The following is a 17236-nucleotide window of genomic DNA, read 5'->3' as shown; positions in this document are numbered from 1 at the left end:
AAGCAGAAAATGGGCGTAAAAGCCCATCAAATCAGTACCTATTAGAAAAACAAGACAAATAGCCTATTGCATCCATACACTCAAGAAGGTAGCCCAACCTAATACAAAAAGTAGTACAGTCAATTGGTAAATGACACAAAAGGAAACGAAGGCATATGAGAACATCAGCATAACACGCAAGAAGTAAGAACACAAAAGGCACTTGTTACTGCAAAAGAAAGCCTGGAAGATTTTTTTTAATCTTGTCAGGGACGGCGATGATTTGATAGCCATTGGTAAATTATTCCAAAATGTGACAGCTGTAAAACAAGGGGTTTTCTTTCCGTAATGTGTGTGAACAGTTGATAGTAAGAAATTGTTATTGCTTGCAAACGTGGTGACGCTTTTACTGGGTAAAATAGGAACATCTGTGAGGCCATATGAAAGGTTGCAGTGCACCAATCTGTAAAAAAAAAAAAAATCATTCCTAAGTTATTGTGAAATAGCGGCTTAATGGCTAGTATGTTTTTGCGCAGTAGTCCTGAAGCAGAGGAACGACATGAACTAAATTTTATAATACTAACACTGGTTTTGAATATGTTGCACAGATGTGACATGAGAAGAGTGCGTGTAGCCCCATGAAAGAATGCCGTAATGTCTGTTAAAATACTAATAAGCTGAATAAGGAAAGTAGCGGCGAGCCCTAATTAAATTTCGTATGTCGGAAGCTGTTTTTTGCTTGAGATTGGAGAAGTGAGCACTAAATGTAAGGTGAGGGTCAAGAAACGTAACGTCCTCGCAAGGTGCGGTTAAATGAGGTTCAGGGTTTAATACAGGAAAACTGTTGGTTTCTGATAAAGACTATGAATTCAGTTTCGGGGTTAATTACTAAATTGCCGCGGCACCACTTTACAACTTTATTAAGTACTGCACTCGAGGTTGACGTAAGACAAATAGAATTATCAGAATTCAAAATGGTTATGTCGTCCGCATACAAAACTCGCATCAATAAATAAAATAAAAAACTCCCACCTCCCCTCTTGGGAACCCCTGTGTAGATGCGACGCATAGGCGGAGCGGCGAAGGGACCGCGTTTTATAGCGCGCATAACGTTGAGGGGACTGCGTAAGCCGGTCCCAGTCGATGACGACGTTGGCGTACTTGTAAAGCGGCGTGGACTCTAGGTGTTTGAGCCAAGCGTGGATGTTGCTTCGCCGGAGAACGGCACAACGGTTATACGCGCAGCGCGCCCGAAGGAGAGGAAACCGCGGAAGAGATAGTACTGCACATGCGCTGGCCCCAGCGCGTCTGCCGCGGCTATGACGCAACACAATCCAACACAATCCACTTTAATCCAATCCAATCCCAATCCAATCTAAGCCAAGCCAAGCCAAGCCAAGCCAATCCAATCCAATCCAATCGAATCTAATCCAATGCCCCTCGCGAGAGTGTGTTCGCTATCGGAGAGGAGAGGGGGGGAGCGGCGGAGAGCGCAGCTGGCGCGGCGAGGAGAATGTGGGAGGGGTGGACAACGCCGACGACGACGACAACGACGACGACGCCGGAGGGACACGGCGAGTGAATCAGATGCTCTGCATCTAAAAGTAAAGAACCTAATATTGATCCTCCGGGTGCACCTCGGATAAATGTTCCATTTCCAGAGAAAGCTTCAGCCACGTATACCGAGAATTATATCTTCAATAGCTTTCCAGAAATATCAGTGGCGATCCAGTCATTAACAGAAAAGCTGTCTAAAAAATCGTTACTTTCCGTGTCCGCAGTTAACGCTACCAAGAAATTGCCATGCGCGCGCTCGTGTGCGCGGGCCTCGTGGCGACCGCCCGGTAGTTAACAAAACCAATAAAATGTCTAGCGCTCGTGTGTGCGAGCCTCGCGATGACCGCCCACCGTCCCCTGAGCACGTTTGTCAAGCGAAGAATGCCCACTTAGGGAGATTGGCCAAGATTGGCCAAAAAACTGCAGCGTTCGCCGTTATCGTGGCAACACTTGCTCGGTACGAGAAAGACAAGTCATAGCCTATTCCAAGGTGAAGTCTATTCAAGTCAAGTCCAAGGTGAAGTCTATTGACTATCACTTCCGAAACAAAAAAAAATGCTCACACTTATAGCAACAATAATGGAGTAAAAGGTCGTTGCGGCAGCGAAGCAGCAGCAAATCGGCTGCAATCGTGAACTTAAACCTTCATGGTGGTCGTGAAGTTTTCGCACAGCTTCGCTACCTTCAAGTCTCACGCGTTACAGAGAGCTAACAGGATGTCATTGTTAATCATCTCAAATGCCTTTGTAAAGTCCAAGGAAACAGACCCACAAAATTTTCAGAGTCAATAAATTTCTTAGTAAAGTCCGTTAAGGAAGGCAATGTTAGGTTAGTGGAATGTCCAGACCAGCAATCGAATTGACATGGGTTCTGTAGATAAAGTTTATTGAGGTAATTGGTCAGACGTTTGAAAAATATCTGTTCAGTTAGTAATTTGCTTAGACAAGACAGAATGAAAAATAAGAGGTAATTAGATATTAATAACCGATCCCCTATATTGAAAACAGGTACTATTACTTTTGCTTTCTTTAGAAAAGATGAAAAGAGCCAGGCCTAAACACAATATTTTTTACATGACTGAGTGTATTTACGATTAAATTGGCAACTAACTTCCAATGAATATAAATTTTATCCAGGCCTGGGACCGTGTTTTTCAGCGTACGGAGCGTATAGAGCACTTGGGGTGCAACCGGGCATAAAAAGAAAGATTGGCTAGCACGGCACATACCAAGTTCCGCATTCAAAGACTGAGAGGTATTGCTATAAACGGACGAAAAATATTCGCAAAGCCATCGGAAATGTGAGTGGGTTTCGTTAAGTTTATTTCATTGTAGGTAATTTTTGGTATTGAGGCATTAACGGAGTACTGACACGAAATTTGCGTGTTAAGTTTTTTTCGCTGCTATGGGTGCCTACCAGCCCACTAATCACAGAATGGCACATTCTACGGTCGATATGAATATGGCACATTCTACGGTCGAGTGAATAAGCAGAGTGAAAAAGCTTCGTTTATTCGAGTCAGTTTCGGTTTCGGCTGAACGAACACCGAGGCGGCCGCCATGACAGGAGGGCGCTCGGGGCGTCACCGTTCTTGCCGCGCCCCTGCCAGTGTAGATGTGGGCGCGCCCAGGCGCGCCGGGCAGCATGACGTCAGTCACAAAACCGTGACGTGATACCACAGAAGAACAGCGCGCGCCAATCGTGGCCAGTGGACCGTTTGGTGCCAGGAGCATAGAGTTTCTCACTATATTGAGAAACTCTATGGCCAGGAGCATATGGCGTCATGCTGATGCCGATTGCGAAAGGGTCCCCCTTCTGAGCTTTCTCGTGCGTGCAAGGATTAAAATGGATTTAAAATATGTTATACTGAACGGTTACTGTTAAAACTGGCTGGGAGATATCTCCATACAAAGGAAGCCTTTTACATAGTTATCCCAAGTTTGAAATTTCGTGTCAGTACTCCCTTAACTGTGGCCCGGTTAATGAAATTATTCAACAGATTCCATTACTTTTGGAGTTGTTTTTGCGCTTAGAAAATTCATTTTCATACTAGCGTTTTTTAAGTGCGAATGCACTTCTTAAGCGAGCCTGAATCGTCCGCCGCCGTCGTCCGCATAGCAACAGCTGCGGGTGCGCGCGCTCCTCGTCTTCCCTAGCAACGGGGGGAGATGGGCGCGCGCTACTCTCCTCATCATGAAAGTAGAAAAAACTACTCTCCTCCTCCTCTCTCCGCTCAGTGACTGCGGGTGTTGGGCACCTCCTCTCCACTTCGGGCGGGAGAGCTCTCGCTCGCGTAGCGGGCGCTCCGCATTCTGACGCGTGAGGGTGCTCGTGTAGCCCTCGCCGTAACGGCGGGCGCTACTCTCCTCCTCCTCTCTCCGCTCAGTGACTGCGGGTGTTGGGCGCCTCCTCTCCACTTCGGGCGGGAGAGCTCTCGCTCGCGTAGCGGGCGCTCCGCATTCCGACGCGTGAGGGCGCTCGTGTAGCGGCCGCATGGCGCGGGAGGGTATTAGTCGAGCGCGCGCCGTCGTCGAGAGCGGTCGCTGGTCCTGCATCTCGATAACGATGATGGCGGACCGGGCAACGGTACCAGCAATAACGAGTGAAATATCTTTCTTTGTAGTTGTGTGCGTGTGTGTAATCTCTCGACTACTCATTAAGATCACGATGTCCACCGTAATCGCGCAATCAACAACCGTGCATTCGCACTTACACACTCTCCCCCTCGGGGAAGTGCGAGGGAATTTTTTTTGCCCGTTTTGAAGGAATGTTCAGGAACCCGCTGTATTTCTTGTATCGTCTATATAGCTCAATGATAATTAAATGGCTGCCTTTTCGTTTCCTTGTCCACATTATTTCTTTCCGTATTCTTTCCAACGGCCCTTTAGCCACCCATAGATTGTTTGGACAACTGAATATTTTTTTTTACATTTAACCGTCGTAGTACTTGATGATACGGCTTTTAAGAATGCACAAGAAAAGAGTTGCGGTGCTGCCTCTGGATCATCTATCGAATAACTGATAGACCAGAGCTGCGTTTTCGTCACGTCAGCGTAAAAATAAGGAAACAGGAAAATGATCGGTGATGTCTGTTTCAAGAACAGCTGAAAAGGGTCGGGGTGATATGTTAATTAGTGCATGGTCTATCAACGTGTGTGGACCATTGCGCACGGATCTTGTATGTGCATGTGTCAAATATTCAAAACCGAATCCAGTAAAGCAGTCTGTATATACAGCATACAAGTTAGATTTTGGATCCACTAAGTAAGTGTTTCTGTCACCTACTAACAGAACGTCTTTATTTTCAAACGGTATCAAGGTTGAGCAGGAATTCAGTGAAAGATAATGAAAGGGAGCGATAAATGCAGCCAATGACAATTTTTTTTACCATGCGGAATGAGTGAACGCTCTGGTACAACCCACATCGATTCACAAAGATCTGCAGAACATGGCAGATCATATATCTGCTTATGTAAGAGATATTAGGCGAAATGAAAACTGCTGTACCTCCATAGCTATCCGAAGTTTGATGACAGTACTCTGATAAGACAGAAAACTAAATATTGCTGTCAGAATCAGAGAGCCATGATTCATATATACATATGAACAAAAAGGAATGGTTGAGAATGCAGCTATGGAACCTTCAATTGCGGAAAGATTTTTCGTAAGGCTTCGTCCATTAAAGTGAATTATGGATTGCTTGTTGTCAGAAATACGGAATTTCGAACATTCAGGGGACAGCAAAGCTATCGGTTGCAGGGTGGGGGAAGTTTGTAGGAAGGCTACACCTCTCACGATTATGTGAAGACCCTCAAGTCACGCTCAGTCGCTATGCAAAAAAAAAAAAAAAAAACCTTGCTGTGCTCGGTTTTGCGAACCTTAATGCGACAGTTGTTCGCCCACAAAAACTACCAGTGGTGTTCCTTCTTAAGCGCTGAAGCCTTGGAAAACAATTTCTTGTTATTGAAGGTCAGATGCTCATTGACAACGACAGGTACATCGGTCTCCCAGAGAACCAGATGTTGCTCGTGCACAGCTTTGCTTTCCGCGTTTTCCGAAGGAAGTCGTTCTTTTTTTTCACGTGACCAAAAACGGACGATTGTTTTTTTTTTTTCATCCTGATTTTTTTCGGCAGTGGGTGCACTATGCACAATTTCGATGCGAGTTGCCCTGACACTGGTTAGAGTTCGCCATGCACTGCAAAATATAACAGTCTTCGCCCTCCGCCGCAGGAACTCCGTTAATCTCGATGTTGTTCAGTCTGGAGTACTGCTCTAGCTTGCCCCCCCCCCCCCTTTTTTTTTTGTGGCTAAATTGCGTGCCAATGGCTCGTTGTTCGTCACTATCAGCCCAGCCTGTTTGGCGTTCATTGAGTCGCACTCTTTACTAAACACGCTAACACTGTCAGAGGGCTCAACTTATGCACCGAGCCACAGTTTTCCAATTTCGTCTTAAACTTCTCGGCCAATGCAACGACCGTGCCTTCTAGGTTTTCATCAAGCAGCACCTCAAACGCCGCAACCTTCTTAGTTAGCTTAGCCTTTTAGTCATTGCTAGGCAGAAAATGAGACAAAGAACGCCGAAAAAACTCTGGGAAGCAGCAGTTACGGATAGGCAAGCAGGAACAGTTTGAATATTAACACAAGCAAACAGCAAACCCAGCATACGGAACTTAGCAAATGGGTCAAGTAGCCGAAAATTCTGCTGCCAAATGAAGCCGGGTTGCGTATTCACAAACCCTATACCGTAGGGGACCGCGTCTGCTTGGGGTATGTTTGACAGCCGAAAACCACCTGAAGCATGTAAAAAGCACCCTGCACAAAACCCATATAAAACCGGGAAAACAACCCTAATTTAAAAAAAAAAATCACGCACATAGACTTAGCGATTCGGTCATTTTTATTGTGTCCATCCATTAACTATATTATGTATCACGCAATGACGTTAAGGCTGAAATTTTCTGAGCCTAAGTTTCTGTAATTTCTCAACTTCTTTCGTGCCATATTCGTTCACTTTAACAGCGAAGCTTATTAGCAAATCGTAATTTTTTGTCTACGTAGTTAAAAATACAAAGAAATTGCCGAGCACTAGCGCTCGTGTGTGCGTGCCTCACAACGACCGCTCAGCGTCCCCTGCGCACGTTCGTCAAGCCAAGCATACCCACTTATGTAGATTGGTCAAGATTGGCAAAAAAAAACCTCCAGCGTTCGCCGTAATCGTGGAAACGCTTGCTCGGAACGAAAAACACCGCCATAGCGCGCGCCCGTCCAAGGTGATGTCCAATGATTATACCTTTCTTCGCAACATTGATTACTTCGCAACATTGACCCGCTGGCATCCTCTCACGCTGGATTACAGGGGCGCGTTACCACCCCGAGCCTTTGGCCTCCTCCCACACTGGATTACAAGGGCTCGCTACTTCCCCTAGCCAAGAGAGTCATAGTTGCTCCACAAATACCATCTTTCGAAATACACGGGATCCTCTGAGGAACTCCCAGTGGCTCCGCACTCTCGCCCCCAAGACTGAAGATGGACTCGATGCAATACTTTGCGTTTGGGGATTTAGAGTTTGTTAACGTGCAACACAGTCATGTGCTTAGCACGGACAACTACCGCCATCCCGCGGAGCCCGACGCAACGAGTGACGGTGCACTCACACGGTTGCCTGCATTCGCTCCTCGCCAGTGAATACAAGCAACAGGTGTCAAGACTCCCTTCACCGTGCCCGCCGAAGAACTCTACATTTCCTCCCGTGCCTACCTTCCCACTACTCCTCTCAGGCCTAGTGCCTTCTTTTTGTCAATAAACCGCTTACAAGTTCTGCTGATGTCTACATAAAGCCGTAATTCATATCACCACCATCCCAGAGCATCTGCGGGTTCACGTATATTCGAATACTGAGGCACGCCACAAAGAACTAGGTCCTCTTGAGCAAAGTTGTGCGCCAGGTGTACACACATGAGTACATATGATTCTATTGCTAAACATTGATCAACACATTACGCGCCAGCAGGATCAGGGTGTACAGCTTTATTTTTCAAGGAAGCAGCAGATGGCGTATAAAAATATTTATTAACAATTCATTTAGGCGGGTATTGTAGACAGCTATTGAATGCAATCAAATGGGTGCTGGTGCTTCTTTTCAGACTGTAAATATCCGTCAAACTTGTTCCGATACAACCCCAGATTCTGTTGTTATTGAATAGAATCTTGGTTGCACGATGACGACTATAATTTGCGTCGAAATAGTATCCGACATGTACACGTGCTCCAGAACAAATTTTTCGCTAAGACGGGCAGTTTTCTCGAACCACTCTGGCCATTGTATCTTGTTGTCTGCGTAGTATTCGAGGGTATGCTGAAACACCGAGGAGAATGCATCATTAAGGGAAGTTTAGAGGCACAGTCGCGACAATCTTAACTGGTTTTCGCTCCAATTACGGCCTACCAATCCGCGCGATAACAGTGGCCTTTCAGTCCTTATGTGAAGCGCGGCCTCGAATTCTCTAAAAAGAAATTGTCAAACAAGATTCGCTCAGCATGGGGCCCTCTTTTGGGGAAAACAAGTATCGTTACAAAATAAGACTTCAACATGTGATAAGGATATTTTGTTGAGTAAAATGTGTAGCTCAACCTTTTTTATGAGAAGGCACCATTAGCCTAGCTCTATCAGTTTCGTGGGGAATTCAAGTCTGTTTCGTAAATCCCGTTACGTCGAGCGAATTTTATGAAGCCTCATTTGTGAAGCGCCCCCGCATTTCCTCGTTTATGAGTGGCTTGCGCAATTAAAAGTTCCTCTGCGGATAAAGGGGTGAGGACGGTGTGCAAAGACACGATGTTAGGCCTGACGTTGTCAACGAACGCCCGCCGCTCGACGTGAAATCAGTATAACGTTGCTTGGCACATCCTAATGCTCGACTTTACGTTTACCTAAAGTTATGTCAATACACAGGACGTTAATGGGGCCATGAGGACGAAATACAACTTTGTGCAGTTTGAAAGGACTAGCCTTTGGTAACTCACTCAGCTGCATTCCAGCCATAAAAAACAATTCACGTGAAAAACGCCAGAAAAAAGCTTTCTACCTTCGCGCTACCGTGACTGGCATATTATCGGCGGGAGTGATTTAATATGGGCCAGAACTAAAAAAAATAATGCTCCGCAACTGCCCGTTAGCCTTAAAGTGATAAGATCAAACGGATAAGCGGGCCCCGTTACAATTGCCCAGTTGTGTTTCTCTGCGGTGGCTTAATTAAGTAGGCGGCCGCCAATCCCCCAAACAACATTCTGTGACGTCATTGAAAAATCGCCGGAAAGTAGCCGAGAAAGTCGCCACTTCGTTATATGTTTTCCCTAATATCACCGTTATTTCTTTGAAGTTTCCCATAAAATCAGCATCATCGATATCGGAACAAAGCAATCTTTTAGTGAATCAAACTGGTGTTTTGTCTTCATGGCCCTCTGAAGTACTCTCATGCTTTGGATACCTGTTGACGTCATAAAACCTCAAAGCCAATAGGCGGTATGGGCCTAACTAGTGTCACAAGATAAGGTTACAGAGTATCGGCAATCTTTTCTCCTGTTGTTCCGTGACGCCGCCGTGAGCATTGGTCAGCTCGCATCATGTTACATTTCTTTACACTGCGACGGTTCACGGGCACCGCCGTTGTGTTGTTTATGCGTTTTCTGTCGCTCAACTTGTCGGTCAGCTTGTCCTCCCTGCTCTGAAGCTGCGCGCGACTGGTGTCGTTGCGAACGCGAATCAAAGAAAACGCATTTCGCAGCATTTCAGCTGCAAAATCATGTCTGAAGTTGCCGTGTTGCTTCGTCTTCGGTAGCGTTGTTTACAAATTGCATCATCAAAGTTAGCGCTGAGGCCGCAGAAGCGGCAAACTGGCAACACTGACAACCACCAAAATGGCCGCCGTTGCTCACTTGCGTGCCTCAGTGACGGTACTGTGTATCTTATCTAGTGACACTAGGCCTAACACCCGATGCACAAGTGAGAGTTGCCGCTGCAATTCTGTCGCTACACATACCCGCTTTCGTGCACTGTAAAGTTTCCGCAGTAGTGCACTGACGAACGAAAAACCTCGAAGCGGAACGTTAGGCCTTAACCTCAGCGCATACACGACAGTTGCTGCTGCTAGTCTAGTTAAGCATTTCACGCCGACAGAGAAGCACAAAAGCATGGTGCTGCACAGGACAATGCTTTATCTGGAGCCATGTATGCTGCTTTAGAAAGGGATTCAGAGGTTGCCACAGTGAAGCCGTCTATAACTTTGTGTCAAATGTGTTCCAATCAAAAATGCTTAAGTTGTAATTATAAAGAGCACCTTTTTAATTTTGATCAACCACAAACAATGCTGGGTATGCTTAGAAATAGAAGCTGCCTTTTTCCTTCAAATTCCCTTCCATTGTCTGTTATTGACATAAAAGAGCACGTTGTCGAACGCGTTTCAGTTTCAGAATTTTAAAGTGACAGAGCCCCTTTCATAACCTTTAAAATTTTTATCGACCCCAAACAATGTTTTGTAATGTTCAGAAATAAAAGCTGTCTTCCTTCGCATCCCCTTCCAAGTGCCATAAAAGAGCGCGTCAATAGTACTGCAGTAAAGAGCAAGCAACAGGTGCTGCTAAAACCTGGCTGGAGGCCTTGAAATTACTGCGTAATTTCACGTCACGGAGTCAGTAGCCTTCTTATTCTGCTCTCAGTTGAAACATATTCAAGCGTTTACTACACATTCAAGCGTTCAAACCGAGCGCAGTTTATAAGACTTACTGTTCACTTTGAAAGTAAAGCCACTTCTAGTTATCTTGCAGGTCAGGCTATAATATATTGTCACGTCAAGCCGGAACAGCTTGAACAACGCACTTAAAATTAAACTCATGGCAATCGGTTACAGATTCAGGTCGAGGTTTTTCTGCGCAGTCAGTACACGCACCGCTCCGGTACACCGCCCGAATGAAACAACGGTTTACTGATGTCGCGTACATAAGGCATACAGCGAGGTTTGTGGCAGGCGTGCTTCGCCCTGAGCAAGCAAACAATTGTCCATTACCACGTTACGCTACAATGCCTATTGAATGACTTGAGTAACAAAAAAGCCTCACCATAGGAACCTCCCGAAGCTTCAGCTCCGGTAGTATTGCCGCAACAGTACTTTTGAAGGCTTCAATTTCTTCACTGGTTGCTCGTTGCAAGACAAACTGTACGGTATATCCTTTCGCGAACCTTTTCTTTAGGTCCGCCAGTGGGCCGATGCAGGAAATTTCGCCTCTGGTCATTACAGCTACGCGGTCGCAGGACATTTCGCAGTCTTCCATGCTGCAGGACAGCGTCGGGAGAGATATAGAAAGTTATATACGGTACACAGTTTTGCGCTTCTTCAAAACATTGCATTGTTTTAGAGATGAGGGAGGTTTGTTTTGAAAGACTATATAAGCGCGATGACAGACCTGCAACCTTGAAATTTGGTATTTAGCCTATTTACACGATATAAAACCTATTCGGTTACTGTATATACGCTCGATCTTTCATCTTTATGGGTAGACTTTGTTTCTGAGTTTGAGGAGCTGTAAATAGAACTGGCCCGCAGTTTACCACTCCAAGGCCTGTTTACACACTGTGATATCTGCACTCGCTTCTCGGCCGGGCGTGGAGGTTGGTGGGCTTTTAATGAGAAGATATATTCGATTCCACTGGGCGATGTGGCTACAACATTTTAGTCGTTGCAGCACTGAGGATGTTCAAGAAACTTTACATACTTTCTAAAACTGTAGCTCTGCACTGCACGCCTTCACTGGAGCAGAATTACGAAAAATACAGCAGCCCACCCCTCAGATTAAACCTGCAGGTTCCACATTCCACGAAATCAGTTTCCGTAGGGTAGGACTACTGGCCTGTGAATTATGCATAAAGCAGCATGAACGTCTTACTTTAGGCCGTCATTAAACCTCAAATGGCGTGACGGGCTCTTTGCAGCTAGGAAAATTTGGTGTAGACGCAATTTCGAGCTCCTCACGTTGTAAAACTCTCAGCCGAACTCGACGAGTTTATTATAACAGCTTGTACTGCAGAGTAATTACGATATATTTTGCATTCTAGATTGAGTGAAATCGACAGCATCCACGCTGATGCTTATGAAGAACTGGTTCTTATCTCGGCAGGCTGCAGTTCTCTTCACCACAAATTTGGCGTTAGTAAAAGTTTGGCCTCAGAAGGCGAGGCTTTACAGCGTTACACGAGACGAGGGACCGAAATACAAAGGAGACACAAAGTGGCCCCTCGTCTCGTGCTGCGCTTTTATACATAGGCAGTCATGTACGAACTCGGCCGAACCACTACTCTTTTGACCTCGGAGCGGAAATTCTCATTATCATCTAGATTTTTCTTGCTTTCTTTCTTACCTGTGAGTGGCAAGTAGAATGGAAGTCTTTGCCGTTAACCTGACTTGTTTGAGCACGCCAGCAATCATTTTCTTTAACGCAAAGTCTACGCCGGCATAGGGATCATCGAGCAAGACGATTGGTGGCATATTGAGCAACGCAGCGGCAATCGACAGCCTTCGCTTGTCTCCGAGCCTGCGTACGAGAGAGGAAACAATATTAAAAAAGAAGGTTTAAAATTTGTTTTTAAGTGTCGGCAATTGACGCCGGTGTTAGACGCAGCCCACTAGCTGATGTAAAAGACAATGAAACTTAAAGGTACATAAACTGAAAATGCAAAGTTTAATTCGTTAAAAAAGGCTGCGTTGTCCTAATAATAACTATGGTTATTCTAAAGGGGCATGAAAATGACTAACCTTTGGTAACCCACTAAGTTGCATTCCAGGCCCGAAAGGCGTTTTTTACCCGAAAAAGAAGTATTGAAAAACTTGCAAACTTGGCGCTACAGCAACGTAATATGGCCTGGAGTGTCGCGTTATGCGCAATCACTTAAAATCAGATATAAGTGTGTTACCTGCGCGTTATCATCCAACTGATACAACACTGAGACCATACATGCGTACCCTCTTTGATGTTTCTCCACTTTGTTCTGTTCATTGTTAAGCGTTTTCCCCCATTCTCTCTGTAATGCATTGACTTGAGAGTGAGTGAGTGAGTGAGTGAGTGAGTGAGTGAGTGAGTGAGTGAGTGAGTGAGTGAGTGAGTGAGTGAGTGAGTGAGTGAGTGAGTGAGTGAGTGAGTGAGTGAGTGAGTGAGTGAGTGAGTGAGTGAGTGAGTGAGTGAGTGAGTGAGTGAGTGAGTGAGTGAGTGAGTGAGTGAGTGAGTGAGTGAGTGAGTGAGTGAGTGAGTGAGTGAGTGAGTGAGTGAGTAATAAGTAAATAAATAAATAATTGTTTAGCTGGCTCAAGTCGGAGGGCGCTAGTAACGCAGACAAGATTCTGCGACGTCATGGAGAAACCTCCGAAAAGTGTCTGGGGAGACGCCCAGGCTTCATGTGTGTGTGTTTTTTTTTTTTTCATATCTAGATTATTTCTTTGAAGTGTACGATAAGATTCGTATAATTTGTGTCAGGACAAAACAGACGCAGGCGGCTGAATATACCAGTTTCTAGATATATTTTTTTTTCGTAGAGACACTGTATGTAGTCTGGCTTTTTCCCCCGAGTCAGTGTCGTACAGAGCCATGCAACGTAGCTCCCGCAATCCGTATGGTTGAGAAACCCAACACGAAACTCAGTACATATCAAGCACTCACGTGTATGCTTGATGCGGTATGTCCGCCAGTGCTTCAAGGTCAAAAAGAGATATCATGGACTCTACAGAATCCGCAAGTCTCCACGCCGGGATGCCGCGAAGGCGCCCCACGAGCCTCAAAAATCCTCTGGCGTGCATCGACTCTGTAAATCCGCCTGGGTAAGGACAGACGCCGATGTTGGACTGCCACTGCGAATGCAAGCACGCAAAATGAAAATTAAAAATGAGGAACTTTAAACAATCTGTGGACATCAATAAATCAATAAAACTGGGTCAAAATAAAGGATTGGTTCACGATTACAGCCATTTGCACTGCAAATTTTGAGCATGACCGCCGAGATATTTTTATTGCAATAATGCCATATATTGTAGAAAAACAACGATTCACCATCGTTTTGAGCCTGAGAGTAGGAGCTGGACATGTTTCCTGTCTGAAAGCCACATCACCTTCCCCGACCTACCTGTTACGACTCCTGTTTTCCTTTCAGCTCTTAATAACACTGCTTCGAGGTGAGGCAAAATATTCAAAAGTAATAATCGGCAATCATGACCTAATATTCTGTCGCGTGGCCTTAAACCTGTTAAACGCGCATAAAGAAGCCAGCAGCCGTACCAAAAAAGGTGAGGTATCGTGGAACTCTCCAGAAGAATTGAGACCCAGGTTTTATCCAATGTACTGACTGAAACGAAAGCTTATATGTTGAACATCTGCGCTAATAATATCACCCGTGCACGCACGCACACTTGCGGCCAAGATGGAATTGACAACGCTAATTAAGACGAAACGCAGTCGTGGGAAGTTTAACCAACCACCACCCCTAGAAGCCAGCTATCAATTACCCACTGCTAACACAAGCAGCCTTTAATAATAGATTTTTATACAATAACAGCTAGAGAGGAATCTGGCGCTGCGATTGTCCACCGCGGTGGGCGTGATGGGTTGTTCCGGATTCGGATTACCACTCAATGGTTTGCGGAAGTTATTATGGATTGCATCGTGCAGCCAGTTTCGTTTTTTTTTTTTTTTTACTTGCATAAACACATTGGCATATGTAGAAAGAACGCATTAAAAATATTTTTCTCCTTGAACTGAATGCCGCACGCACACTGACATCGCCCTGAGTGGAAATGTTTTGTAACTATAGTTGCGAATCGGGTGGGTTATGAATTCATTGCCGGCACAGCGAACAAACACAAAGGACAGCACTGTATGCGGCGAAGTTGCCTGTGAATTAGGAGTTGCGGGGCTACGCATTCGGAAGAGCAAAGTATTTTCGAAGCCGACGACGGTTCCAAACTGCTTGGGACAGCCACACTTTTCGTGCGAACGGCGGCTCCTACGGCGTAGACCAGCAGTACCGGCGGAACGTACCTTGATGAATGTCTCTAATTCAGGCTAGAGAAACTTCTCCGAAGGTAATCGATTTGTTTTTTAGGAGCACAAAACATTTCTTAGTATTAAAAACTACAAGCGTCGAAACTTTTACAAATAGTTTTTAAAGAGGTCCACGTCCCGCTGTAGTTGGCGGCAAATGGCAAACCTGCTCCACAAACCTCCTCAACTCCGCGTCTGCTTTTTATTTAAACGCACCGTTTTATTTTGTTCAAATCCAGTTTTTGGTCACTAACTTCCTTTTTTGCCATGTAATTTGTAAACGGCGAACAGAGCAATAACATTTTTTTTTGTCAAAAACACAATTTGCGCAGCCGTACGCCCGTTTCAATCTTATGCAATCCGGTTCCAGAACTACCCATCATTCCTATCGAAGAGTAAGCGCCACCTCGATGTTCGCGTTGACACTAGCGCCAGTTTCCGCTCTAGTTATTATTGTATGATACTCTATGCCTTTAATCCCTATACTATATCGTTTCACAGAGTGCTCATTTTACCTTGCCGAGATCACTCAAGATGTCCCCGACATTCGAGTAACAGTTGCCCGAGCTGAGAGGCGTAATTCCGGCTATCATGTTCAGCAGGGCAGTTTTGCCGGAGCCGCTGACCCCGAGCAGACCGAGGCACTCTCCGGGACGCACGGCCAGGCTGACGCCTCGCACTGCCGCGAAGCTTCCGAAGAACCGGGACACGTCCTTCACGACCAGCGCGTAGTCCGCTAGGATTCCTCCGGCGCAGACACGTTCCACTACCGCCCGCTCCCGGGCGACGTCACCGCCGGCCACTCGGCTGGCGGTAGGAGGGCTTCGGAAGCTCTTGCGGAGGAATCGAGGGGGCCAGATGCACAGAATTATGAACAGTAGGCATCCCTCGGCCAGCATGATCGCCAAGTCTCCCACAATGCTCTTCTCGGACATGCTAAACGGCCCGATGGCGTCCCACTTGGCCAAAGTGTTCCCCGAGGCCACTGCACAGAAGAGAAAAAAGCCCAACCTGTCGACGCGTACCACAGGAAGTTTTTAATCACGCAATATATAGGGAGGATTATAGATAAAAGTATTTTGAAGGGCGTTTTATTTAGGCGGGCAAAATAACGACACTGAGAATAAACTGGGGTTCTATGCTCGGCAAGGGCTGCAATGTCTCCGACACATCTGGGCGACGCGACAGCCACGAAGTCTTGAGGCTACACATTACGTAGCTGGCTAGAAAACAGGAGGCGGGAACTATTGCTTGCAGTTCGTGCCGACGCCCCATCATGTAGGCAATTCAAGCAAGGCGAAGGCGTGCTGTCTGCTCTTTGTTTGTCGTAGGGATTTGGCTGTTCGGGAAGACCACTAAAAACACCCCAGTCACATCCATACTATACGTCACAATAACGAATTACTGTTTGTTTTCTGACCGGGCAAAAAAAAAAAAAAAACTGGTCCCACTGAGGCGCTCCGTGACCTTCTCCGTCCAAACCACATTTGTCAGAACAATGCTCCCACAGTAGGGAAAGATGAGAAACAGCCACAAGTAACCGCTCACCTAGGCAGTCTTCACAGCTTTTCATGGCTTGCGTCTGATGGCAGAACGATTGAGTTCGCATCTACTAAGCACACGCAAGGGCTGCCCACTGTGCTTTAATTCTGTTATTATTTAACTCGTCGTGGGATATTGTCACGTTTCTGAACTCGATAGGTATGGAAACCGTACGCAACCGAGCTGTGCGCCCCATTCTACAGGCAGTGCAAATGCACTCACTCTCGCAGCAATACTGGAATCCAGGCCCCAGGACACTGATGTTCGGACACGCCGCACGCAGGGCGGTGCGGGAACCCGCACGAGGGCTGCGAAGGGCGTCGCAGACCCTGGATTCGACCTCGAGGTTGACGGTTCGCACAAGGCTGGCGCCGAATGCGAACGGTGGAAAGAAGGAGAGGCCCAGTCGAGGGAAATCGCGTCTCAGCAGCGCCGCGCTGAACGCGTAAGCGACGCAGGCTGCGGGCGCTGCAGCGAGCGGGAAAAATGGGAGGAAAACTGTGTAAATTTCTACAGCAACGACACGAAAAGTTCAATCGAGAAGAGGCATGACCCGGACGTCTAGTACTGGTACAATAACGTACAGCCGTGAGCTGAAGTAAGCGGACCACGGGAGCGGGGGCCAAAACTAATCGCTGCGCCGTCTGGTTGCGTGGCGCCTGCTGTCGAGACCGCGCACAGCGCAGGCGCGGCCTAGCAGTACAGCACACATGCCGCTATCGCTCGCTTCTTTGCGATTGTCTCACGCTCCGATAAATTGACGCCAGGGGAACCGCGCTGCCCTTTTGCTGTCTGCTGGTCAACACGCCTGTGGAAACGGCGCGCTGGCGCAATCGGTGGCAACGCGGCTCCGCTGGCAGAGTTGGCGCGCTGGTGATTATCTCGGGCTTAAAGCATTTTGTTGCAATCCCCCCCCCCCCCCCCCCTTGCGTCATATATTGAAGTAGAAAATGAAGCAGAAAAAAATCACTGTGCAGTCGAAGAAAATAAGATAAAACACCATCTTTGTCGGTTTGGAGGATAGATGCGAAATCATAGCCTCCAAAGAATATCAGCGAACTGGAAAAATTATTGATGCTAA

The 17236-nt window shown here is 46.4% G+C and overlaps 1 protein-coding gene across 1 annotated transcript; it reads right to left on the bottom strand.

The window, feature by feature from the left end:
- Positions 1–7597: 7597 nt before the first annotated feature.
- LOC144167474 (uncharacterized) lies at positions 7598–16729 on the bottom strand. The gene is made up of 6 exons (XM_077696728.1): positions 16378–16729; positions 15129–15598; positions 13240–13427; positions 11947–12120; positions 10651–10864; positions 7598–7894 (listed from the first exon to the last, which is right to left on the bottom strand). Coding segments are annotated over exons 1-6 (1245 nt in total). The 5' UTR covers positions 16379–16729; the 3' UTR covers positions 7598–7696.
- Positions 16730–17236: the final 507 nt, after the last annotated feature.

The sequence above is a fragment of the Haemaphysalis longicornis genome, unplaced genomic scaffold (assembly GCF_048455015.1).
Source record: "Haemaphysalis longicornis isolate Haplotype H1 unplaced genomic scaffold, Haemaphysalis longicornis Haplotype H1 scaffold_2, whole genome shotgun sequence".
NCBI lineage: Eukaryota > Metazoa > Arthropoda > Arachnida > Ixodida > Ixodidae > Haemaphysalis > Haemaphysalis longicornis.
Note: the sequence above shows the minus strand (reverse complement) of the source record. Positions and strands in the feature narration are given on the sequence as shown.

Bases quoted from the DNA above. Each gene is read 5' to 3' on its own strand.
- LOC144167474 (XM_077696728.1), bottom strand. The intron at 12,121-13,239 runs GTGAGTGCTTGA...TCTCGTACGCAG, and splicing joins ATACCGCATCAAGCATACAC to GCTCGGAGACAAGCGAAGGC. The intron at 7,895-10,650 runs GTGAGGCTTTTT...TCGGTGTTTCAG, and splicing joins AGCTTCGGGAGGTTCCTATG to CATACCCTCGAATACTACGC.